This window comes from Capsicum annuum, chromosome 6, assembly GCF_002878395.1.
Source record: "Capsicum annuum cultivar UCD-10X-F1 chromosome 6, UCD10Xv1.1, whole genome shotgun sequence".
Lineage (NCBI taxonomy): Eukaryota > Viridiplantae > Streptophyta > Magnoliopsida > Solanales > Solanaceae > Capsicum > Capsicum annuum.
The window spans coordinates 218,342,486-218,370,241 of NC_061116.1; the positions used below are offsets into that span (position 1 = coordinate 218,342,486).

Here is a 27,756-nt window from a genome sequence, read left to right on the forward strand (position 1 = left end):
TATTATTATTATTATTATTATAATAATAATAATAATAATAATAATAATAATATATCCATATTAATCATATATTTAGTGGGTTGTTCTAAACATCGTGCATAGTTAAGTTTGTAGTAAGAAATTATTATATGAGTCGGCAATCATTTCTTTGGATAAGAAGATGATGTAATTATATTACGCGGTAATATTAATGAGGTAGCCACAATGTACGGTTGAATAAATTTAAATTCTACCACAATTCATTTTTTCTTTTGACCAATTCATCCAATCGCACGTTAAATATACATGTAAAATAAAATATGTGATAAGTCTTTTATCAATTAGATAAGTGACATCCGTGCAAGCACGGATCCAACATAATAATTTCTTTATTAATTATATCGAATCTGCATAATAAAATAATACAAAATTATATATATTCAGATCTGATAATATGATACAATCCACGCTCAATGAATAGAGAAATATTAATTTACAACCCATCATGTAAAATATTAAAGTGAACAACTAAATATTAAATTGTCCAAGTAATTGGTCGATATAATACTCAAGGAAAGTTTATCAATAAACCTATCATTACTCTCTAAATTTGGCTACGGTAGACTATTAGTTCATAGGAATATTATTTTTTTCCTTTTTTAATCAAATTTCTTTAGGATATTTTTTAAGTACCTTCTGAAAAAAATAGATTGTAGGGATGCACGGTACCTGTATTATATTTTTAGGCTATATTCATGAATCTGAAAGTGAAATTGAATATCTAATTGAAAAAAATTAAATAACTTTTCATTATTTAAGCCCATGTTCAGAGAATAATATGAAAAAATAAATCAAAGTTTGTAGCAGATAAAATAATGTAAACACTATGTTAAAATGCTATATCTAATAACATGAAAAGGTGAATGAGCAGCTTTGTCGTTCTTTATAGCTTCATGTGCTCGTAAAATTTAGGGATATTATCTAGGCACTCTGGCTAAGTTCAAAAGAAAAAAAAAATTGCTCTTAAAAGGAATATCATAACTACATTAACAGCAGACACATACCAATTAAGTACCTGATATATAATTTTTCAATAACTTTCCTCGCCAAACTTAAACGATCTAAATATCTATAATTCTATAAAGAGTACCTTTCTAATGAAAATCTTTAAGGTTATCAAAATATAGATCAAATCTGGAGATATCCTCTGGAATATAAATAAAGACATTTTGTCCATACGTAAGTTACACTTAGAGAAAAGACATCTTTTTTCCCTTAACTTGTCCTCCAAACTCATTTTAGCACTTAAACTTCACTTCCGTTTATTTACTCCCCTTAACAACTTTCAAATGAATTAAATTCACCCTTTACGGCTGACGTGGCAAAAAAAAAAGTGATTTTTTTTAAAGGGCCCACTTTATTGTTATTATTATTATTATTATTATTATTATTATTATTATTATTATTATTATATGTGTGTGTGAATGTGTAAAGTTAAGGGCATAACTTCATCTTCTTCATTAGAAGAAGATCGTCACTTCTCCTCCTCACCCCCACCCCCAGCCCCAACAGTCCATTTCTTCATTTTCTTCATACCCCCACTCCATTTCTTCGTAATCTCCTTCTTATCAAGTCTTAATTGATCCAAAATTTCATTTTTCGACAATCAAAAAGGGTTCAAGATTGATGAACAAGTTTGATTTTTGGCCAAGAATTTCATGTCATGCGAATACCATCTATGCCATTTCTGAATTTCGGACTGTTTATGCCATTTCTGTAGGCATTTTTGAGTAAAAAATTAAAAATTTGGGAGTTTTCGAATTTTGAGTTTTGGTTAATGTGAAAGAATTTGGATTTGAGATTTTGTGTATTGATATATTTTTGTGATCATGTACTTGTATTTAGTTCATTATTGAATTTACTCAAGTTAATTCAAGTTAATATTACATTTGATGAAGAAAAAAAATCATTGAAAAGCTTGTAACAATGGTGAAAGAAAGAGAAAAAAGGGTGCTTTTATGTGAAGAAGAAGAAGGAGGAAGAGGGGATGAGGGGGGGGGGGGGGGGGTACTGTACTGAAGAAGAAGAAGAAGAAGAAGTAATTGGGGTGGCATGGCGTGGGCTGGAGGGTGAAGGCTGTGAAAAAGAAGAAAGAAGGGGGTGGGGTCTATTTTATTTATATAAAATATATATTTTTATAAAAAAAATATTATGTGAGGAAGAAGAAGGAGGAAGAGGAAGGGGGATGCTGGGGATGGGGGATGGGGGATGGGGGGCTGTTGTACTGAAGAAGAAGAAGTAATTGGGGTGGCGTGGCGTGGGGTGGAGGGTGAGGGCTGTAAAAAAGAAAAAAGAATGGGGTGAGGTTTATTTTATTTATATAAAATATATATTTTTATAAATAAATATATATATATATATATATATATATATATATATATTAAAGAATATATAGAAAATAAGTGTGTGGGATTATTTATTTTTTTTGAAAAAATTATAATTTATTATGTGGCAATGACATATCACTGATGTGGCAGTGATTTGGCAATGACGTGACGCGTGTGTAGTGCACTCTCCGTGTGAGAGTGGGATTTTGATTTTGAGGGTGAATTTAATTCACTTGAGAGTTGTTAAAGGAGGTAAATAAACGAAAGTTAAGTTTAAGTGCTAAAGTAAGTTTTGAGGACAAGTTTAGGGGGAAAATATATCTTTTCTCTTACACTTACTTGGTACAAATAGTCTGTCATCATTCTTGAAGTACCTAATTTAAAAATTGTATTTCTATTTCGTTTGCATGCAATGATTTCGATAAAATCTAGAGCTTATGCCTGCGCTTGCATCGTTCAAATCAATTTTATATTCATGACTAGATATTGATGGCCCGTGCTAGACGGGCCCAATATATGTTAGTTTTTTATATCAATTTAAATTATTAAAATACTTTATATTTTTAATTATTGTGATTTATAGTATTTTTTCTTCTATTTCAATTTAAATGATGCTGGTATAATTTCTAGAGTCACTCAAATATTTTATATTTTTTAAATTTCTTAAGTTGTTATTTATGTGATTTACAATGTCTTTTACATTATTTTTCAATAATATATGAATCTTTTCCTGTCTCAATTTATGTGGCACAAATAAAATTTCGACAGTGAATCAATTTTTTTTACATATATACTTTTATAAGTTCTTAATTATTGTAATTTATAATACTTTTTATTTTATTTTTAAATAGTATATGTTATTTTATATATTGCTCTGTCTCATTTCAATTTATGTGTACTAATATAATTTCGATAGTCAATTAAAGTTTTTATGTTGACGATCATAATAATTAATTAGTGATGATTTAGTAAAATTACGGTAAAATCAATGAAGCACACAAATCTTAAGTGACTTGTAATAACTAATTCTAAGCGACATAGCAAAATTATTATAAAAAAAACACTTGTATAATAATTAATTAACAATAGTACAGTAAAATTACGATTGAAACAGTCATAAATGTCTATTTTACTTTTTTTCTAATTAAATATTATTAATTTTGTAATATGTAAGGACTTATAATATTTAATTAAAAATATAATAATTGATTAGGAATGGTATAGTAAAATTACGATTGAAGAAACTGAAGCAGATATGTCATAAATGTCTATTTTATTTTTTTATTGAATATTATTATTTTTCTAATACATAAATGAGTTATTAATAATTAATTAGGGGTGATAGTAAAATTACAGTTGAAGTAGCTGAAGCAGACATGTCGACCTCGTGCTTGCTTTGCTGATACAGTAAAATTACGATTGAAGCAGCTAAATCAGTCATAAATGTCTATTTTACCTTTTTCTAATTAAATATTATTAATTTTGTAATACATAAATAACTTATAATATTTAATTTGGGATACAATAATTAATTAGGGGTGATATAGTAAAGTTATGGTTGAAGCTTTGTAACATACATGTCATAAATGTCTATTTTAATTTTTTTTTATTAAATATTATTAATTTGCTAATACATAAATAACTTATAATAATTAATTATGAGTGATATAATAAAATTACAGTTAAAACAGCTGAAGCAGGCATGTCGACCTCCTGCCTGCTTCAGCTGCTTAACTTGCTCTTATATATATTCATGATATGCTAACCAAAATACTGTTACATCCAAGTACTAAGCACTTATAAGACGACTCAATGGAAAAAAGAAAATAATAGAGCCATGAAATCGAGGCAGATAAACAAAGCAAATGATGAAAATGAAAAAAAAAATAGACAATATAAATTACCAATAAAATAAAAGAAGAGAAACTCAATAAAAGGTTACCAATGATGCAAAGAGGTATTAGGATGAAGATACATGGATTCCTCCAAACTCGATGACCTCTAATCTTCCTTTGAATATAGGAAGATGAAAATTATAGATTTATCTTACTATTAGTTCAGAGAATTTTCTTCATTTGAATTACCCTGTTTTTGCAGAAACAGTCTCAACCTCAATACAATTCAGCAAACAAAAGCACAATTGAGAAACTGAGAGAAATTTTAACCAAATAGATATTTTTTAAAAAGAACCCAAGTGAAATACGAAAAAAAAGGGGGAAAAGGCATCGTTTCCACCTTAAACTATACTCGAAAAGTCTAAGCCACACCTAAACTATACTAGTGACTTATTACATACTTTAACTATAAAAAAGTGATACTTTTTACACTCTATCAGGCATTACACCACTTGCATGTGGTGTTTTACACATGCTGCCACGTCAGCGCCATATCAGTACCACGTCAGCATCATCCCCAAAAATAATTAATTTATTATTTTCATAAACTCTTCTTTTTTCTTTCTTCTTTTTAATTTAAATTCTTTTTCTTTCTTTATTCTTCATAATTTTTTTTACTTAAATAATTATGTTTTTTCCTTCAATGTCCAAAACCATGGAAGTGCAGGTATTCTTCAATGTCCAAAATCATCTTCTTCAATATCCAAAACCACCTTCTTCTTCTTCTTCTTCTTCTTCTTTTTCTTCAATAAATTCTCCAATGTCCAAAACCATCTTCTTCTTTTTCTTCAATTACCAAAAAGAAAAAATAAATTAACGGGATCATATTCTTAACGGGAAGTTGATATAAAATCAATACACCCAGGCAACAACTTCATTCAAATTCAATGTCATCTTCTTCTTCCCTTTCTTCAATTTCTTCAATGTCCAAAATCATCTTCTTTTTTTTCTTCAATTTCCCAATGACCATAATGACATCTTCTTCTTTCATTGTTGATATAAAATCAATACACTCAAGCAACAACTTCATTCAAATTCAATGTCATATTCTTCTTCTTTTTCTCCAATAAGTTTTCTCCAATCTTTACAAGTCTCATCAAAAAAAGATTTTGATCGACTTTTTTTTTTAATTTCAATGATTTTCAACAAAATGAGTAAAGAATCTTGAAAGTAAAAGTATCACCAAATTGAATTGAACTTCTTCTCCCATGAACAGATTAATTTGAAAGTACATCAACAAGATGAATTGAATTTAGAAAGCAATAGTTCAACTGCGTCCGGTGAACCTTCTTCTCACTTCAACACGCTGATTCAACGATTCAACTTCTCTTTTTCTCTATAAAAACTACTATGGAAAAATCATTTTCGTCAACCACAAGGAGCAGTGGTTGTGAATTGAAAAAAAATGAAGAAGAAACACTCACCTAGAACTACGTTGTGACTTGATCCTCAACAGCTCAAACTGTGAACGGCTAAAAAAAAACTGTGAACGGCTAAAAAAAAAACACTCACTCAGAACTACGTTGTGACTTGATCCTCTTTACTGAGGTACGTAGGCGCTTGAAATTTCATTCTGAGTTCAATTGCATGAGTGTCAAAAAAATACATGTCCCCGTTCGATCCGTCGTATGAAAGTCAAGTCTATATACATCTCAATTAAGCATTGAAATTATGTCAAATATTTGTGGCACAATGGGGGCAACCCATCAAAAGAAAAGGAAGCTCTTTCGATAGGATTTGGAATACCCAAAGCTTACAGTTGGGGCATAGATCTACCACACGTGCAATTATCAATTATGAAGTCAAAAGCTTTAATTCTTAAGGCTTTCAAATTGAAGTTGCACGTCCAACTCGGTTGTGAGACAAAGACGTAAAGCCAATGAGCAACAATTTTGGAAGAGAAAAACCAGAGTTTAATATGACGACATCAATGCATCAAAATAAGCAAGTAATTCTTGGGGTTGGAATTCAAAGGAAATATTAAAATAAATGTGCAATATAAAGAAAGAGAGTTTTCATTATGACTAATAGATCCGACTACTCAATAAAAAAAAAGGGTAAAAGAAAGCAACAAGAAGGTTTGAAGGAAGACACATCCTAAGGCCAATCTAAGTATAGCTTATAAGTAACTAAATCTTGTAAACCAGCCTCTAAGACTTGTTTCTTCTTCTCCACGACCTTTGAGGCTTTTGTTGTTGCAAGGGAGGCATCAGAACACTTGGAAAACTCTTCTTCAGCAGCTAAAACTTTGGATTCCATCTCTGCAGCTTCTTGCTTGGCAGCATCTCGGCGAGCTTTCAACTTCTTCACCTTCTTTCTCGCCTTCTCAAGAGATTTGCAGGCAGTATAAACTTCTTCAGATTTCTCAACCCTCTCCCTCAATACAAGCTCAAGATGTTCTTTGGCTTTTAAATATGGCTTTGACTCTTTAATTTTTGTGGTCTTATCAACAAGGGTGGATCGTGCTTGGTCATAGGAAGTCGTTATCCCAAAGAAAGACCCCAATAAATCCTGTAAGGGAGAAATATCTGCCCCCATTCCACTCATGTCATTAAGTATGACTTCGACGTCATCTTGGATAGAAAAAGCACGATTCGGAGTAAGGCTTACAAGTTTGGTACGGATACTAGACCAAACCTTCATGATAAACTCATTTTTAAGCTTTGAAACGACCTTCTTGCCATAATAAATAGACATGGTTACTGCTGGTTTCCTGGAAAATTTTGACTCCGCATTTGCTTTAACTTTACCACAAGAGTTATAAGTAACCTCTTTGGATGACAAAAGTAACTCCCTTGAGTCTAGACCTACTACAGACTCGCTACTATCTTGTGGCTTACTTTGATGAGGATCTTTCAAAATTTGGACATTGTTTGGCTGCGCTTACAAAGAAAAACATAATATGAGGGGTATATAAAGGCAATGCATATACTGTGAAATGGTAGAAGAGTTGAGTCATTACCTTCTCGATAGTTGGCGGAGTCTTGGATGAACTAGCAAGAATCTCCACATGGGTATTAGAATCACTTTGCTTCACCAAAGATGTTTTACCTCCTTCAAATAATGATCTCCGTGACTACTATCGCTCTCATCTTGAAAGGTTCAGAGTTTCTGCATGTGGAGGTCCCTTGACTTTACATGGAATTACTGCCTTAGCTTTCAAAACTGGAGGCTTAGCCACATTTGGGCTCCCCTCACCATGTTCTTGAGGAGTGTCAATAATCAGACCTACAAAATTCACCAAAGATTGTAGATTAACTTTGAGAAAGTTCCCATGAACTTTATCTTACCAAGATTTATATGGCGTGGATAAATATCTTCGCACATTGGGAGTGGCTTTAGGAAAAGTCGATTTTTACATAGAGCCATGCACTACACAAATTTAATGAAATTTAAGGCCTTCATCTAATGAAGCACTGCGAATATCATTTTCCAAGACTTCGGGAAGGCCTTGATAAAATCCAAACTGACGGCTAAACTGGTGTGGACTGTATGGATCAAGTATGAATGAACCTCCATATCTAAAAGGGAGTAAGTTAAAACGGAGGCTCATGAAGTAGCTTATATCTGACTCGTCACCCTTATCATCATCCACAAAACGACAAGGAGCGGTCTGGCTCGGCATAGTGGAAGCCCAAGTAATAGTGTCACCTTGATGGATGCATTTTCTGGCAAACTCTCAATCAAAATACCTTGCCCCACCCTCTCCGGAATATGTCGTCATCAATGGAACAGATGGTTCATTAGAAAGTGAAAAATGTGTCTTAAAATAGTAAGCAAGCCAACCATATACATAATGGATAGGAAATGATACTTCGAGCTACTCAAGTTGAGAAGATTTGTAGACTCTACTAAGACCATTATAAATGCTCGATAGGACTGGAATGGCAAGAATGAAAGTTTGCTTATCCGTCATCATAGCTGCAATTCTAAAAGTTCCCGAACGAATGAAAAACCCATCCCTAGAGGGAAATACAAAGGTGCACAACCAATATGATAGGAACGCTGCCAAATACGTATTGGTTCTATGTTCATACTTCACTCCAAGTTTAGAAAACGTAGCATCATCTGCACTTGACCACTTCACAACATTTAGAATGGTCCCAGTTGGGTTATGGGTTGACTTCAAGCGAGCAGATATTTTCTCCTTCCTCGGTGGGGCTGACTTGTATCTTAATATCCTTTTGCACCAAAATTTTATCCACTTGCTTAAAGGAACTCTTGGATTAGAAGCCTCTCCTTCTTGAAGACATTGAAAAGCTATAAATAAGGATTCACAAGAACGAGGGATAAATTTCTCATTCTTTTCATCAACACCTGTAAGCTCCTTTGCTTCGGGCACCACTTCTTCTTAAGGAAGGCCTCTGATAGGCAGACCTCCAATTTTGTACAAGTCCCAAAGTGATATGGATAGCTCTCCAACTGAAGTAAGCAATATGTTGGTATTTGGACACCAAGCCTCAAAGAATGCCTGTAATATGTTCGAGTTTCAATCATAGGTAAGCAGTGAAGCATAAACGACATCATATATTTTTGTTGCCTTCAAGGTTTGTACACTTCTAGCCAATATGTCCTCGGTCCATTCCCAATATCCTTGAGTATGAAGATATTCACCGGTTATCTCCATGGTACCCCCCAACGTACTTCTCCTTTAAGTACCCGACGTCCTAAGCAAGGAAAGGTACTCGCAATATTCGATTGATGTTGGTTGAGAGTACGAAGAAGCCATACTTTAACCAATTGATTAGCACCAATATCATGTTCTAAAGTCCAATCCGACATATGGAGAGAATTTTCCAAGGGTGGCCATGGATCTGCATACTTGCCTACCATTAGAGTTTCAGTCAATAGCCTGGTTAAAACGGTACCGTCATCGGCTTTAATTAAAAGATACTTGCTTTTAGAGGATGAAGATGTGTAGTCTTTAAAGAGAACCATCTCTGCAAGCTGCATAAATAAAAAAAATATATACCGGTAAAGAAAAAGCCAAAGAATAAAAAAGGTTCTTCATGTGTTTGTGTAACACCCCGTACTTAATTACGTGAATTAGCCATGGTTATATGTGTTGGAGTATATGTATTGATCATAAGTTAGGTATATATGAGTTTAAGTATGAGTATTGATTATTTTGAGATGGTTTCAAGTGTATAGTTTGATTATATGTGTATAGGAATCGACTTTATTTATACGGGAATTTGCTCGTCGAAGTTTCTATGTGAAGTTTATCGAGTTAGCTTTCCAACGATATAAAGATTTCTGAAAACAGATGAGTATCGGATATAAGCGAGCATGTTCGAAGCTTGAAAACGGTGGACGCAATGAACAGTAAATGTGCAGAAATTTTCTGCACACAAAAGTACTGCAGCCAAACAGATTTTTAGGGTCAACTTCAAATGATCATAACTCCTTTTACAAGACGAACTGGGTGGCCTACTTTATATTAAATGAAAGCCCTTTGAATTATCTTTCCAACGATACCAATTTCACCCAAATCCGATATCGGAGCAAAGAGTTATGGTCGATTTACTTTAGCCTATCAAAACAGTCCACCATGGACAGATTCGGATTTACTTAAATTTTAAGGGCAATATGGTCATTTTCCATCACCTCATGGACGAAAATTGGTCATTATATACATATACTTAGCCTCATATCCATCATTTATCATCCAAATTATTGAAGAATAAGAAACCCTAGCCTAAGTTCAACTCTAATTATCTTGTGATTCAACCGTAGAAAATTCAAATTGATTTCGTAGTTGTGTTCACCGTCTCGAGGGCTTCGAGAAGCACCCCTTATTTGTGCCAACAGGACTTCGAAATCAAAAGGGCCATTTTATGGTAAGGATGTAAATTATGTTGGTGTTATTTATATGGATATGTATATATATATATATATGCATGTGAGCATAAGAAGTATGTTATTTGATTGTTGTTGAAAGATGATTGGAAATGATGTTGGATTATTCTGGTGCATGGTTGGATTATGTTGAATTGTGAAGGGATTTGGTGTGATGATGTGGTATTGAAATGATGATTATATATATATACATATAAACCTATTGTTCAAGTTGGTTTTTGGAATGCTTTGCAAATATTGGTTGTATGGAATTATGGAAGAGAATTGTGGTGTTGGGTTGCTAATACTAGATGCCAAACATTTCATTGTAGATAAGTGATTTGTAAAGGCGGAAAGTTGTGTTGAATTGGTATTCGAATCTACAACGAGGTATGTAAAGCATACTCTAACGATGTTCTTTGGCATGAAAACACCAATGTTCCATCAAGTAAGATTCCGAGGTTGTCCAAAAACATGTATTGTTCTACATTACCAACGAAGTTGTTTCCATTCTATAAAGTGTCAAAATGTTGCATTGATATACCGAAAGGCTCCTATTTCATTGTTGTGATATTGATGATTCCGAAACACATTGTTGATGTACCAATAAGTCTTTATTACATCGTTATTGTATAGAAAGTCTATTACTTGGTTCCTATTGATGTATCATTATTCCAAAGGTACTATATTGGCATGAACACTAATGTAATAATCTCAAAAGCTTTTAAACTAAGTTGTTGGAAAAATCTCTTATTTGTGTTACTTGATATACGTGTGGGTGGTAGCTCAGGGGCTTAAGCCTAGCATGGGTCAATCCCGATATTTGATATGATTACAGTTGATATGTACTGGGGGCAGCCTAATGGTCACAGTACGGTACAGTATTGATTATTGTTAGGTGGTTGGAGGTTCGGGAGGAGGAGGTAATGACGAATGATAATTGTAAAGAATGAAATGAACGAATGTATACCGTTCCACAAATGTGGTTGAATTCAAGAACCCAATTCAGATTAATGATAAGATAATGTACATGATCCTAAAAGTGTTTATGAAGTGTGGTTCACTTCTATTATGATTTATTCACTTGCGTCTGATTTCTTGATCCCCCATATCACATATGATTATTTACAGCTTTACATACTCAGTACATATTTCGTACTGACGCCCCTCACGGGGGACCTGCATTTCATGCTGCAGGCACAGGTGCTTCAACTCATTCACAGCATAGATAGGAGCCAGGTCATACAACTATTGTTGGTGAGCTCCAGTTTGCTTCGGAGCTTTCCGAGTCGGTCCCTTATGTTTTGTTATTGTACAGGAGTCATGTGTGGGCGGGGGTTTGTCCCGATCCTAGTTATGTCATGTATATCCTAGAGGCTTTGTAGACATAAGGAAGGGTAAAGTCATGGAAGTTTATATAGTGATGTTATATTTGTATATGTGGTGGCCCCGACGGCCAAGTATTATATATATATATATATATTTGTGCGTGTTGTGCTGATACAGGTAATTAGACCCTTCTATGTGCAACGAAGTGCTGTCCAAATTTTTGGTGACATGTAAGTGAAAGTACAGGTATCTGAACGGGTTCTCCCGGGCCTTCTCGGCTTCGGGTGCCAGTCCGGCCCGATGGGATTTTGGGGCGTGACAGTTTGGCTCTGGTGAAATATAGTCAAGTATATTTGAAGCCGAATTCGTCAGGTCTTAAGGTAACTGAGGCGAAGTTAGACTCTCACGCCTTAAGCTGAACATTGAAAAGGGCCCATACTTAGAGAAGATCATTGCATAAATACATCGGTGAAAGGGTCCGTACTTAAAGAAAACCATTGCACCGCCTTCAAGTAAAATTGGTCGGACTTATGGTGACGGAGGCGAAGTTAAAATCTCGCACCTTAAGCCGATGTCCACCATTTTCAGGCAAAATTGGTCGGACTTAAGGTGACGGAGGCGAAGTTAAACTCTCGCACCTTAAGCCGATATCCACCGTCTTCAAGTAAATTGGTCGGACTTAAGGTGACGGAGGCGAAGTTAAACTCTCGTACCTTAATCCGATGTCCACCATCTTCAAGCAAAATTGGTCAGACTTAAGGTGACGGAGGCGAAGTTAAACTCTCGCACCTTAAGCCGCTGTCCACCGCCTTCAAGTAAAATTGGTCGGACTTAAGATGACGGAGGCGAAGTTAAACTCTTACACCTTAAGCCGATGGCTGCCATTAATGCGTATTGATATTTGTTTCAACCCTACAAAAGAAGAAGAAAAGAAATCACAAAGAAAGAATTTTTTTTTACCTCGATCTCGATTTCAATCAGCCACAAGTTGCTATTGTTATCTTGCAAGTCTTTGCAGGTACAAGAAAAAAAAGGCTACGCTTATGGGTATTTATAGGTACGATAGGGCGGCCTATGTTACCTTGTTCTCTTTAAATTGGAAAAAGTTCAGAGGAGTTTTAGTAAAAAAAGAAAAACAAACTGACCAATGCTAGTTAAGATAAGGGCAAATTGATCTCCTAAAAGAAATAAAATTGACGATGTCAGTGAAAGATTCCTGATTATATCTAATTTGGCAAAGAAACAAAAGGAAGTATATGATTATTAACCAAAGCAAAGGTCAAACGACCTTTTTATTGCATGCAGCTACACGTGAGGATGATATATGATAATAATAATGAGTAATTTTCACAAAGTGTTCAGGGGATTCCTTATTTGATTCCAAAGTTCAAACCATTCTTTTTTCCATGTGATATGCACTAATTCACGTATCTCTGCATGTGAATATGTATTATTTCTTTACTTCAAGCCTAGTCCTTCAAACAAATACTCGACAAGTCTTAAAGTAGGGGGCACTTTGTAAGCAATAAAATTGTATCAAATTTAAAATCCATACAAAATTTGAATTATATTAAATTCAAAATATATTAGTTTCAAATTCAAATACTATAAATCACAATAATTAACAACTTAGAAAAATTGCAAAGATATAAAATATTTTGTTGACTCCAAAAATTATATCAGTGCCACTTAAATTATAATAGAAAATATTATAAATCTCAATAATTAAAAAGTTAAATTATTTTTAAAATATAATTGATTATTGATTATCTAAAATTTACTTATGTCACATAAATTGAAATTAAAAAATAACATATATTGAGCCCGCGCTGGCACGGGCCCTTGATATCTAGTGTTATAAATAAGGATGGTTTAGTAAAATATAATTATATTTATTAATTTTTGAATTCGACTATATTAAAATGATATTTATTTTGTGATAATAGAAGTATAATTAGGGGATTTATGTTTTAAAATCGAAGATTATACATAAGTGTCCCTTTCAACTTGTGATTTCATACGACATCCATGTATTCCAACTTTAGATGTGCACGAGTAGATATCAAATTTGGTATAAAATTAAAAAAAAAACACTAGACAATTAGACACTCCATAGAGTAAATACATAAATACCCCCTGATGTTGGTCGATTTTTGCAAAAAGACACCTAAACTTTAGTTTCGACCTATTACCCCACGATTCTTACTTAATTCGTTGCAAATACACCATTTTTCGTTGAATTTCAATCACAAGAAAGAGAGTGAATGCACGCACCATTCAGATGTTGCCACATGTAAATACGTTTAATTTCATTTTTTAAATATTTTTTTTAATAAAATTTTTCTTTTAATTTCATTTATCAATTAATCAATTTTCTTCTTCCTCAATTCTCCATTAATCAATCTTCATTAAAAATTTTCTTTTAATTTTACTTATCACCCGTCCAGCATCTCTTCTTCTTCCCCAATTCTCCATTAACCGCCATTACTCTCTTTTTCTCTTCTTTTTCCCTAATTCTCTATTGAAACTAGAAAATTTCAAAAAGAAAAAAAAAACTCCTTAATGAATCAAACTAGTGGGATAAAAAAATCATGTATTAACTTTACTTTCTTTTTAATTTGTTTAAAAGTTTTGAAATCAAGTTTTCTTTTTTGTGATTAATTTTTTTTTTTCCGTCATCAACACCATTTACTTGAATCATAAAACTCTATTAATGGAGCTTTAATGGAGGAGTTGAAGAAGACAATGGTGTTGAAATCTCATTACTTATTAGTCCTGAGTAATTTCTTCTTCTTCTCCATCAATCTTCATTAATGGTGTCTTTGTTTTTCTCTCTTTCCTACTTAATTACATTCCACAAATTCAAATCGATACTACACATACAGAAATCGAAAGGATAAGAAATAGGAAAAAAATCGAGTGATACTATTAATGGAGATTAATGGAGAAGAAGAAGAAGAAGAAGAAGAAGAAGAAGGAGGAGGAGGAGGAGGAAGAAGAAGAAGAACCACAAGGGTTGGTGTGGTGGTTCAACACCTCATCCCTTAAGCAAGAGGTTGGAGGTTCGATCCCCACCTCTGGTGAATGGAGAAAATTCTGCGACCAGTTCCCTATCGCTTAGTGCACTGATAGTGAAACAGAAGATTAGTCTCACGGTTGCCGGCTGTGGGGATACCTTGGAAAAAAAAAATGAAGAAGAAAAAACGAAGGAAGAAGATGGAAACGGCTGTGGGGATACCTTGGGAAACAAAAAAAAAAAAGAATGAAGAAGATGAAACGAAGGAAGAAGATGAAAAATGAAGAAAAAAGAAAATTTAAATACAAATTTTAAAAGTGGGTCCATTTTATTACACGTGACACATTTTAATTTGTTGGTTCAATACTTTTTTTTAATTCACGCGCAAAAGGTGCGTGTCTACACGCAAGATCAAAATTTTGATCAAAATGGTGCATTTACAACGATTTAGATAAAATTCGTGAGATAATAGATCAAAAAATATAATTTAAATATCTTTTTAAAAAAGTCGGATAAGATTATTTTTTTCTTTTTATGTATTTACTCCACATAATACCAATTAGTTCAAGTGCACTCATACAAATTGTCATGCTGATTCCTGGACACATTTATCTGTTTATATCTAATTTTATATTTCATTCATTTAAAATTATTTGTCACTTATTTACTAATTAAACTTTTATTTTTATTTCATTCATTTAAAATTACTTGATCTTTATTTTTTAATTAAATTTTTTATTTTACTTATTATTTTTAATATATCAAAAAATAATTTTCTTCTTTTATATTCTAAATATTAATTGCTTATCCTCTAAATTAATTTTAAAAGTACTCTAAAACAGTCATGTCAATAATTATTTTTTAATGAGTATAACAAATTTAAAGCTGACAAGTAAAGGTGAGTATAACAACTATAAAATGGTACAAATATACCCACAAATCGATTCTAATGTAGGACGGAGGGCATATTTATATTATTTATCAAAGTTCAGGGGTATATTTGTACTTAAAATATAACAGAGGGTATATATATATCACTTATCAAAGTCCAGTACATATATATACATTTTTATTAATGACAAGAATATATTTGTACTTACCAACATGGATTATAATGCAGTGGATGAGGCTGCTCTACCCTTAATCAGAGGTCGAGGATTCGACCCTGCGTAAGGAGAAAATTCTATTGGGAGTGTTGCCTCCTTAATGAGCCCTGCAACGCGCGATTCGAATTAGTCGGGGCTCCAATGCTAATGAGCCCTGCAACGCGCGATTCGGATTAGTTGGGGCTCCAATGCGGGCATCGGATACCGGATGAGAACCAAAAAAAAGAATATATTTGCACTGCCACCTTAATGAGCCCATTCAAATTAGTTGAGGCTCCAATACGGGCACCGAATACCGAATGGGAAACAAAAAAAAGAATATATTTGCGTTGCCACCTTAATGGGCCATTCGAATTAGTCGGGCTCTAATGCGGCACCGGATACCGAATGAAAAACAAAAAAAAAATATATTTGCGCTGCCACCTTAATGGACCTTACATCGCGCGATTTGAATTAGTTGGGGCTCTAATACGGATGAAAAACAAAAAAAAAAAAATACATTTGTATATTTATAATATTTATCAAAATTCAGGATATATTTGTACCTTTTTTCATATATATATTTTTGAATATATATATATATATATATATTTTTTTTTTTTTTCAAAATATGGATGAGTATGCATCTACCGATACAGATTAGTATACGTTGGTGTAAATCGTCATAAATACTTAAAAGTTATCGAACCTTTTACCTCTACCGGGGGAACAATACCATATCATACTAGTTGGGAGGATCCTTCCTAGTAACGAATTCCAATTTCTCTACTGGCAGGCCTCCAAATTCCAACCAATTTGGACCGTCAGATCATAAATACCCCTCCTATTTCCCACACATTTCTGTTCAATTAGATTCCAAAAATCGGAACTGCAGATTTCAACTATAATAATATATTTGAATTTTGAAGAATTAAGTGGGGGAAGGAAGATCGCAGAATGTTTAATGGTATGATGGATCCAGCTTTGATCAAAATGGCTCAAGAGCAAATGAGTCGCATGTCCCCCGATGATTTGGCCAGGATGCAGCAGCAGGTTCTCTTTTCATTTTACCTAAAATAAATCTCTATTTTCAATTCATAATTATCCGGCATACTGAATATTAGTAATTTGTTGCTAGTTTTTCGGATGTATAATTGTTCTGGATCATTGAGGGTATAACGGTAGATCCCCGTCTAATTTCATTTAATTGCACAGCCGATCAGCTTATGCTGTAGTTATGGTCTTATAGATATGTACGAGCAAAGAAGAATGTGAAATTATTAAGTTTAGATACCGGTGAATAGATAGGTTATGAAAAAAAGGAGTTTTGTTACATAATTGGTACTTCGGACACCGCCATTACTGAAAATGGAATGGAATAGTTGCAGACTTTTAGCAGCAATGACAGAAATATACCGAATTTAATTCCACGAGTGGGGTTTGGGGAGCTTGTAGGGATAGAGAGTTGGTTTACGATAGATCCTCGGCGTAAATTAAGCATGTCAAACAGTTTGGAGAAGGGGATATGGGAGCAAGGTACAAACTTTTAGCAACAACTACATCGAGAAAATTCCCACTGTAATTCCACAAGTAGGTTTTGGGGACCTCTGATGACAATCCTAATCGGACAACTAGAATAGATATCGAAAACACGGAATTAAACAATAAAATTAAAGGATAGTTGAGAAATAAGAGAGGAGAAGTGAAGAAAGAAAGGCTCAATTGTACAACAATTAAGCCAAGGGAGAAAGAGAACTCAAATGCCAGAGAAATCAAATTGAATCCACAATATGATAATTCGATGATCAATCAAGCGAAGAAGATAACACAAGCAATTCGGGAATCCACCCTAATCACTCGATCTAAGCTAACAATTGGAATTGAACCCAATTACTACCCTAGTCTAGAGTAACTAAATATCAAGTCTATTCAAGACAATTCTATCATCAAAAATCTAAGTAACGAAAATGGCTAATACAACTATTTATAGTCATTGCCTTTACAAAAATAGCCTATTACTAAAATAGCCAAAAGTGACTAATTTACAAATAATCCACAAGGGACCTTCTTGATTGTCCAAATGGCATCTTCATTGCTTATGACCTTTGTGTATTTATTTCTTCATGCCTTCCTCCGGGCTCCAAGCTATCATCCATATATAAAGCCCCTCCTAATGTGCTCCAAGCTAACCGTGCTCGTATCAACCTCGTAGGGATGGAGAGGTTGTTTCTATCAAGCCCCTCCTAATGTGCTCCAAGCTAACCGTGCTCGTATCAACCTCATAGGGATGGAGAGGTTTTTTATGATAGACCATCGACTTAAATAAAGCATGCCAAACGATTTGAAATAAGGGGATATGGGAGCAAGGTGCAAACTTTTAGCAACAACTACATTGAGAACATTCCCACTGTAATTCCACAAGTGGGTTTTGGGGACCTCGTAGGAATAGAGAGGTTGTTTCTGGTAGATCCTGGGATTAAATAAACTAATAAAGCATACCAAACAGTTTGAAAAAGGGGATATGGGAGCAAGGTGCAAATATTTAGCAATGAAATTATTTGGAGTCACAAGTGACTGTTATAGGGGCAAACTTATAGTAATGAAATTAGTTGGACTAATGGATTTTAGTGAGTAAAACCTCGTGTGTTTGCTCCTGATAACCGGGCATTGGTCAGACTTCCTTTTTCTTCTTTTTGGACTTTGGATCAGTTTCCAATTTGAAATGAACTTAGATAACTAGCTCGCTATTAGTCCTGACACACTACTAATCTACAGATGATGTCTAATCCCGAGTTAATGAGAATGGCTACTGAAGGCATGAAAAACATGAGGCCCGATGACTTAAAGGTTGCTGCAGAGCAGTTGAAGCATACCCGTCCGGAGGATATGGCTGAGATTGGTAAGAAAATGGCTAATGCATCACCTGAAGAAATAGCAGCGATGCGTGCCCAAATGGATGCACAGATTAAATATGAAATTAGTGGAGCTGAGTTCTTGAAGAAGCAGGTATTTTATTTTTTGATGCACGGATAGATGCCTTGTTAATTCCATTTTTGCATTCATTTGGCTTCAATTGTGTATATTGTTTTTTTGCTGCACACTTAGTTCTCTTACACGTTCTGGTCCAGATCTGTGAATTGGGGCTTTTCAGAGAATGTCTCTTATTTAACTCATTATATTGGTTAGGAATTGAAAGTTTCTGCCCCTCTTTTCTTTTAAAAGTAATATAAGCCTTCTATTACATTGAAGACGACATATTTAATGAGTTCATTCTTATGATCGTAAGAAGTGTTACTTTTCATGGACCATGTGAGCTGGGTTTACATCTTTAATTAGTTGTAGCCTCAAACCAGCTTGAACTTTTAAAAATTCGTACAAGTGCATACTACTTCCTGTCATTTATGTTTATGTAACTCGTTAATTGCCTTGCAGAAGTACATATACACCCTCTACCTCAGATGAGTAACTTGATACTTGTAAGCTGAAGGCCCGACCTGATGTATAACAGTTGTTGTATATCATTACTAAGTAATTATGATTGATCTTGTATGAAATGTTATACTCTGTGATACTGCAATTAATTAGCTGTTATGCATTTCAATTTCCATGCTAAACAATGAGCATATGGTACTTCATGGAAGTTTTGGTTTATTTGGAAATAAGCTTATTCAAGCATCTCTATGCACAAATGGCAGGGAAATGATCTTCATAGCCAGGGAAAGTTCACGGAGGCCCTGCAGAAATATTCGCTTGTAAGCCTAACCTTTTCTTTTTTGATTTGCTTGTGTCTACTCAAACTTAAGTTGCTGTTTTGGTAATTTATTTTCCTTTCTTTATCAGGCAAAGAAAAATCTGTCAAGCATTCCCGCCGCGAAAGGCAAGAGTATCTCATTGGCTTGTTCCTTGAACATGATGTCGTGTTACTTAAAAACTGGAAAATATGACAACTGTATAAAGGAAGGTAGTGAGGTATGAGAAAAGATAGTGCTTTAAGTTTGCATAGTTTGAGTCTTAATGATTATAACCAATCTTGTATTTCTTGCATAACATGGTGGGAAACATGTAGATCTGTCTCCAATCATTCTTTCTTGTTATATATCTGTATTTCGATGTGTGGGTTTCTGTTGTAGTTGTCCAAGGGCAGCAGGGGGTACGCTCTCTAACCCAAGATGAATTTCCACTTTGTTATGGTCTATCTCAAGCCTGAAAGGTGGACTCGTTAAAGTACTACTCTCATGTTAAAATCTCATGTTAAAACCTATGCCAAATGAAAACTTGACATTCAAGGCTTATATTAGTTTACTTGACATTCAAGGCTTATATTAGTTCAGTTTTGAGATTGAGCCGTACTTGAATATGAATCTCAACTGCAGTAATATGGTTATAATGCGTGGCTGGTGCAGGTTTTGGCATATGACGACAAGAATATAAAAGCTCTTTATCGTAGGGGTCAAGCTTATAAAGAGCTGGGACAGTTTGACGTGAGTATTGTCGACTCTTGTAAACTTTTCTCATTGTTTGTATTTTGTTCCTGTGCTTCCTTCGCAATGTCAGATATATTCCAAGCCTCTTATTTCCTGCTTGAACCATAAACAGGATGCAGTGTCTGACTTGAGCAAAGCACTTGAAGTCTCACCTGATGATGAAACTATTGCTGATGTCTTGAGGTATTCTTCTTGTTGACATTTCTATAATTACTAGTAAATGTACACTTAAAGGGGTGTCCTTCTCACTTTAATTTAAGATCTCCTTGCTGAAAGTCTAGTGCGCATCACGTTTTCGATGCTAAAGAATCTTTATTTTCTGATTTAGGGGCGTTCAAGAAAGATTGGTGAAGGAAGGTGGTACTTCAAGACGTATGTTATGCATATCCATATCTGAGCTGTACTTGGATTTTATTTAGAATAATTCCCATGTTAATTGAACTTTATTTCTCCTTTCTTGTGCAGGTAGAGGAGGATTGGTTATTGAAGAAATAACTGAAGAAGAACCATTAGTGTCTTCAGAAACTGCGGATAGTTCATTCGCAAAAAATGTTGCCTCACAACCACGTGAAGCGATCAGCCCTCCTAAGAGTCGAAATGATATTCCCGATGGGCCTCCCTTATCAAGTTCAGAGTCTTTGGAGGCTTTAAAAAATGACCCAGAATCCCTTAGGTTTGTTTCTTGATGTCAGAGTTTAATTTCTTATATTCACATGTCATGAGAAGCTTCTGAATTTCTCCCATTTTTTAAACTTATATTGGCATTTGCTTATGTGGAATTTCTTTTGCTTGTGTTCTGGTCATTTGTTGAAGAATGACATAATAATGACCATGATGTTGCAAAATTGCTTCCTTAACAAAAATATGTGCTATTTGGTACTCTAAAATTTCCCACCTCATTTATGTTCGAACTCTGAATTGGTTTAGATTATTGATTATGTAGTATGTTCTTGCAAAGTCATCTTTCTCTAACTTTCTCTAATGACTATGAGTGTTGTTGCTATATGGCAACATTATTCTGGAGACTAGAGCTACTAGAGCTGTCTGTGGCCAGATTCCCTTGTTTATTTCATTTTCATATTGCAAAACCATATAGTAGTCAGGTAATATCTTATTCTTTAACGTGTGTTGCTATTTGTTGTATCTTGTTATTTTCCTGTCATATTTTTCGTCCAATCTCCTCAGAACCCACTTGTGAGATTACACCGAGTATGTTGTTGTACTGCATAAACATAATGTGGCATCTACGTTATTGGTCTGTGGTAAGATACTCTATATCTTGTCTAGGCGCAGTGTCTAATATTGTCATTGGTCCTATCTTCCCTTTGGTTGGTGCTGCTGAAATGCCAATACTTGTAATCAAATTCACTTTCCTATGAGAAATACTTATCCTCTACACATTGTCCTTTCTTCTTTATAGCAATTCTTCTTCTTGTATAAGATTGTGTTCACCGATGTTTGGCAGTTTTTGATGTTTAAACATAACTCTGTCAATAATGATGCAACTTTTACTTCTGTCCTATGGTTGTAGATCCTTCCAGAATTTTATTTCTCGCGCTGATCCAGACACCCTATCTGCCCTCGGTGGCGGAAATACCGAAGGCATACCTCCTGAAATGGTAAAGACAGCCTCCAATGTTATTGGCAAGATGTCTCCAGAAGAACTGCAAAGAATGGTCCAATTGGCTTCCTCCTTTCAAGGAGAAAATCCCTTTCTTAAAAAAGGCTCCTCAGATAATTTTGGACCTGGCGGAGTTCCTCCAAACGTGTCACCTGACATGATGAAAATGGCATCTGATATGATGGGCAAGATGTCTCCAGAAGAAATGTCGAAGATGTTTGAAATGGCATCTTCGTTAAAAGAGAAAAGTCCAGTATCAGCTGCAACAACTATCGATTCTAATGGGTCAGGTCAGCAGTCAAAATCTCGAGACACTAGGGAAAATTTTAGAGTGGATGACAGTACAAGTGCAAGCACTTCATCACAAGGGTTTTCTGATTTCAATAATGGTTCCCAATCACACTTATCAAGTTCAAATGTTGATCTACAAGAAGAAATGAGAAACCGAATGAAAGATCCAGCTATGAGACAGGTTTTGCTTCAGCCCTTTATTGTGGAAATAGTATTTGCCCTCTGTTCTGTATTTTCATATTTGATGCATATTTGGGGGATTCGTTGACATTGTTTTCTTGGTAATGGTATGTTTTTTAGAATTTCCCATACCATATATAAAGATCCAATATTTTTATTTCCCCAGCGTTCCCACTGCTAACTCACCAAGTCCTGTGTTAAATTTGTAAAATACCCTTGTCCCTCTAACCAAATCATAATTTCTTACTTTTCTTTGTTTTAGAGAGAGCAACAACATACCCATTGTGATCTCCCACAAGTAGGGGTTTGGGGAGGACCTTACCCCTCTACCTTTGGGAGCTAGAAAGGTCGTTTCCAATAGACCCTCAACTCAAAGAGAAGCATATCAAAGCCAATCGAAAAGAAATATGGAATTGAAGCGGCCGCGACAAATATTAAAGAAAGCATGAAAAATGAACCATAACTACAGCTAAATGGCAAGATAATCGAAATACAAGAAACACCATATGGTAACAGAAATCGAAGAACAAGAAACTACAAGTGTAATACAACTACTATGGGTATGAAATGAGAAGCTAGACAAGTAACAGCTACCAACCTTCTACCCTAATTCATGTCCTCCATAACCTCCTATCTAAGGTCATGTACTTAGTCAGCTAACGTTGCACCGTGTTCTGTCTAATCACCTCTCTCCAATACTTTTTCGGTATATCTCTACTCCTAAAACTCACCAAAGCCACCTTCTCACACCTCCGCACTGGGCATCTGTGCCTCTCCACATGCCCGGACCATCTTAGCCTCGCTTCTCTACATTAAACCTGCTTACTTCTATGCTGATTCCATACTAAGTGAGATGCCATTATGTACTATAGAGTCAAATCGATATAACACGTCTTCTCTCTCAAATTTGATCATTAAATGAATACCAAATGCCAAACTGAGTCCCATCACATTTAATTACCTGGCAAACAGATAGTCAGAGACCCACTCTCTCACGGTATTCTCATCCAGTATCTCTTGTTGCACCCATAAACAAAATATGGTTGCGAGGGTGATTGAACTGACAGCAAGCACCATAGCCACAAATGCCCATCCTCAAGTAATAAATACAATCAACCACGTTGGGCCATGCAGACCGACATCTGCCACATAGTAATCTTGTATTTCCTTTGTCCTCTTATCTCCGGCTAGAAAAGAATGTATGCATCAAACGTTGATGTCTCACTGGTTTAGATACGGCGAGGTAATCATCAAGGTTCGGAAATCTCAACTGGAATAAGTCACTGCACCAGTACCAGTTATGAGCCATACTCTGCAGAGAATTTCTGATCTTTGTCCCCTTAATGCATTATACATTGCAAGGGAAATGAAAAAAGGAAAAAAAAGAAGCGGAATTCTATAGTTTTAGCTACAATGGTTTTGGAAATTAGAAACATCTTCCGCTTTTGTTTGGTGCGAGCTCAATTTAAGTCTTTTGGAACCGCTTGCGGCCAAATTTCCAAATCTGTTTAGTATGGAGATGTTGGCACAAGAAAGCGAACTGTCATTGTATATGATTACCAAATGTGGGGGTTAAACTTCTCTGTCCTTTATGTTTATTCGGTTATGAGCCTTTAGACAGGCTGTGCATCTAACTGCTACTGCATTAAACATGCCTATACTTGCTCTATGCTGGTGTATCTGGTCTTCATTGATTTTCTCTGACATGGTTTCCTGAATTGACAGATGTTCTCTTCAATGATTAAAAACATGAGTCCAGAGATGATGGCTAATATGAGTGAACAATTTGGGGTGAAGCTCAGTCAGGCAGATGCTGAGAAAGCTCAACAGGCAATGTCATCTTTGTCACCAGACGACTTGGAAAAAATGGTAATTACTCGGAATATGCTATCCCTCTTTTCCCTGTTTCCCCTCAAGGAAGATGTGCGCTTTCCTCACTAAGCTGTTTTGTATCAGTATGATACTTTTCTAATTCGCATGATTGGCACTTGTTATGCAACTTCACTTAGAACCGATTCTTGCCCTGATTAATGAAAAACCTGTAATCTCTCGTGTTGGTCTAAATCAAACTAAATGGTCATTGAACCTTGACATAGTCGTAGGAGAAAGATGGCATCACTTAAAAGGGGAGCACATATGAGTGAAGTGGTTCTTTTCTTTTCAGCTATATACTGGATGCACATTTTTATCCTCTCTATATGGAAATGTGTCAAGCATCACGCTTTTGATTTTGAGGTTTTATCGTAATTTGTCATTTATAAGTTGGATTCTATAATGAATTGTACTCTGGCTGCTATAGCTACCTATAGCCATGATGATGTTCAATGTTCACACGTCTTCTAGCATATTGTTATGATAGACATAGAATATGCAACCACGAGAACCACTTAAGCAGTAGGGCTTGCGCTCTTGGGAAATTTCTCTCACCCGATTATTTTCTTGGTTTCGTAATTATTTGGTTTCCAGGTAGTTCGACTCATCTCTTTGTTTTAAGTCCGCGATTAACTCATGTTTTAACCATCTATTCTGACCTTTGTCCTGTTATGTATTTCACTTTTTACATGCTAAATCTATATGTTTTCCCAAAACCGCAGATGAAGTGGGCTGATAGAATTCAAAGAGGAGTGGAAAGCGCGAAGAAGACGAAAAATTTCCTCTTAGGAAAACCTGGCATGATCTTGGCTATACTTGTGCTTCTTTTGGCAGTCGTCCTTCACTGGCTGGGCCTCATCGGGCGCTAGAGTTGTGACGTGCTAGCCAAAGATTAGCAGAAAGAGCTGCTGGTATGACCCATGTCCAATGTGTGGAGTTTTGTTTGGAATCCTTGTTTTAATGGCACTTGAAATGGGAATCATCAGTGGATGAAAGTTCAACCAGTTGGTTGAAGATGGCTCCAGTAATTTTGTTATATTACATTACTTTTTTGATTTGGGTGTTCTGATGTATCGCTGTATCTGCAACCTGACAAATTAATTAGTTTGTTTGTTTCGCATTAGAACGCACCATTTCTAGATAAGACTTATTTTTCCAAATTCAGAAATCATGAACTCACTGACTGGGAAATAATTGCCTAAAATAACAATTTCTTTTATTGGGTCTCTGATTCTGATTGGTATTGTCTGGTGAAATGTTCCCAACAAAGAATATAAACATTTGTAAATGTTGTGAACTATAATGGCAACTGCATTAGTAGGACCATTGTCTATGATCAAAAGATCTACTTAAAGTAACTCATGCTCATAACTGACGCAAGTTGGAAAAAATGTTCAGATGTGGTGATAAACATGACACGGGAAAATACACATACTAATCAATAACCAGTTCAATGTACATCTCGTTAACCAGTTCAATGTACCTTTCGTTACCTATTAAAGCATTTTAACAGTCACATGTACTCGACCCCTATCTAGAACTCGAAGTTAGAGACCATTTTTGGTGGACCCTGGAGTAACTTGTCACATACTCAAATCCATCTTACTTGGAAAATTCAACAAATAGGCAAATGAAGAAAAGAAAATATGTACAAATGTAACAAACATTGTGAAGTCCATATGGACCGTGTCTTACTTTTCTAAGAAGAATTTTTTTATATAAAAATAGAAAAAATCAATTGCGTGTTCAGCAGAATAATCCTGTTCGATGAATTTTTCACTCCACCCAATTTTTTTATTTTTTTTTTGAGCAAAATGCACCCATTACAAATCATTAATTTCATTTCCATTAAATTGCATTTAAGTCCTCACTTGTTTACTTAATGCCATTTGAATCCTCTCTCTGAGATGGAGCCCTCCAAAATCCAGCTCCATCAAACCGGTCCCACATTTCCGTTTCAAAATCGGCAACTTCTCGTACTCCGTCGTCGTATCCGCCGTCAAACTCCTCATCACCGCCGTCAACATCTCCGTTATTCTTCATTGACTTCCATGAATCCTCCTCCTTCCTCTTCTTCTTCTTCTTCATTAAAAGCCTTTGTTTCTTCTTCTTCCTCCATATTTTCCGGCAAAGTCCCGTCGGAACTTTGTACACAGCTAGTACTAATAAATGCATCAACGTACATGGACAACAACAACATACCATCGCACACTCCGCCGCTGTTCCTCCAGCTACCTCTCCTATCCGTCTGTGAGTACTGCAACTCCGCTTCTCCTCTTCTTCCTCCTCCTCCTTCATTTTCTTCGGATCGAAATTGATAACGCGCTATACAAAAACTAATAATTGCAAACCATAAAGACGATAAATCAGACAGTAACAGTCAGTTATCAAAACTGTTACAAACTACAGATAACCATGAAACTCGAATCAACGATCAAACGTTTTTTTTCGGGTCAGCTTGCGTACAACTCGATTAATTTATAAGTTTCTGGAAAAGAAGAGCGTGTGCGCTCAGTCAAATGAGCTTAGAAAATGAAAGAAAGTGGGAGAGGCTACTATATAGTTACTTATATTTTTCTGAGAAATAGAATCCAATTGTTGAAATAATCGTCTCTATCCGTGTCATTTTAGCGTTTTCGTTGAGAAAAATGGTAAGTAATAAATGTACCATCATCTGCTCAGCAATTTTAAAAAACAAACATATTACTAGTCGCATTGGTTTTAAACTTTAAACAAACCTTGAAAAATTGTAGAAAATCTTAATCAATTACTACTCTATCTCAATTTATATAGCGTATTTAAAAAAAAAAAAAATGTAAAAACAGTGTCTTGCATAAAAACATAAAATATAATTACGTGCAATAAATTTTTGTGGTTCGGCTTTTTCTAATCCCACACATAGCGAGAGGTGGTCTTTATTTTTTCTCTTTTCTAAAAGAAAAAATTATTTAAGAAAAAATACCATTAAATTTCTACTTGAAAATAATTTAGACTTTAAAAATGTATAATTTAGAATTAAACGAACATCTAAAATTTATTTTATAAAGTTTTAAAAGCAATTTTTTTCTTACAGTTTGTGCAAAGACAAAACAATATTACTGGTCATTGAACAGGACGAAGGAGCACTAATTCTTATAACATTTTGGTGAAGTACTAAAGTTTAATCAAATGTGGTTACACAAGCAATTTTTGTTTTTTTGATTTCCCAGGTATCCCACAGCCGGTAGCACTACTAATCCGAGGTACTGAACTACCACACCAACCCTTGTGGTTGGTTACACAAATTTTTTTTTAAACAAAAAATGATTGAATATGCTTAATTCAGGCAATAGTACCATCAAAAAATGTGGCGTAATGGATGAGGCTGCGTCTCCCTTAATCAGCAGTTTCGGATTCGAGCTCTGGATATAAAAAATTCTTGGTAGGGAGTCCTTTCTCTCTAATGAGATCCTATGTGATGCGAATTCCAATTAGTTAGAACTCTAATATGAATATAGATAATAGCTATGGAGATCATTTTACTAGTCCAATAATTTAGATGTATTTTTCCCACCAATAATTGATGGTTAGCACAGTATAGAAGAAATAGTTGGTGCAAATTGGAAAGGGAAGCCGCGTCAGCATAGGGGGAAGAGACACAGTCAAAACACGGGAGGCTCTGATTTGAATTTCAGACGAATTTATGATACAATATCCATCGCCCTGTTGACTAGCCAATTGAAAAAAACAAACATATTAATTATTTATTTTAAATTTGACACACTTATTAAAATATAATA

General features: G+C 34.8%; 2 protein-coding genes across 2 annotated transcripts; one reads left to right on the plus strand and one right to left on the minus strand.

The window, feature by feature from the left end:
* The first annotated feature begins 16,160 nt into the window (after positions 1-16,160).
* LOC107875699 (outer envelope protein 61) lies at positions 16,161-25,208 on the plus strand. Its single transcript, XM_016722513.2, has 11 exons — positions 16,161-16,582; positions 18,305-18,535; positions 19,225-19,281; positions 19,370-19,498; positions 19,933-20,010; positions 20,126-20,196; positions 20,342-20,385; positions 20,479-20,686; positions 21,545-22,106; positions 23,831-23,974; positions 24,700-25,208. Exons 1-11 carry the CDS (start codon positions 16,487-16,489, stop codon positions 24,844-24,846), a joined length of 1,767 nt encoding a protein of 588 aa, XP_016577999.1. The 5' UTR covers positions 16,161-16,486; the 3' UTR covers positions 24,847-25,208.
* A 155-nt stretch (positions 25,209-25,363) lies between these two features.
* LOC124899355 lies at positions 25,364-26,798 on the minus strand. Its single transcript, XM_047414037.1, has one exon. It carries the CDS (start codon positions 26,273-26,275, stop codon positions 25,853-25,855), a length of 423 nt encoding a protein of 140 aa, XP_047269993.1. The 5' UTR covers positions 26,276-26,798; the 3' UTR covers positions 25,364-25,852.
* Between the last annotated feature and the right edge of the window lie 958 nt (positions 26,799-27,756).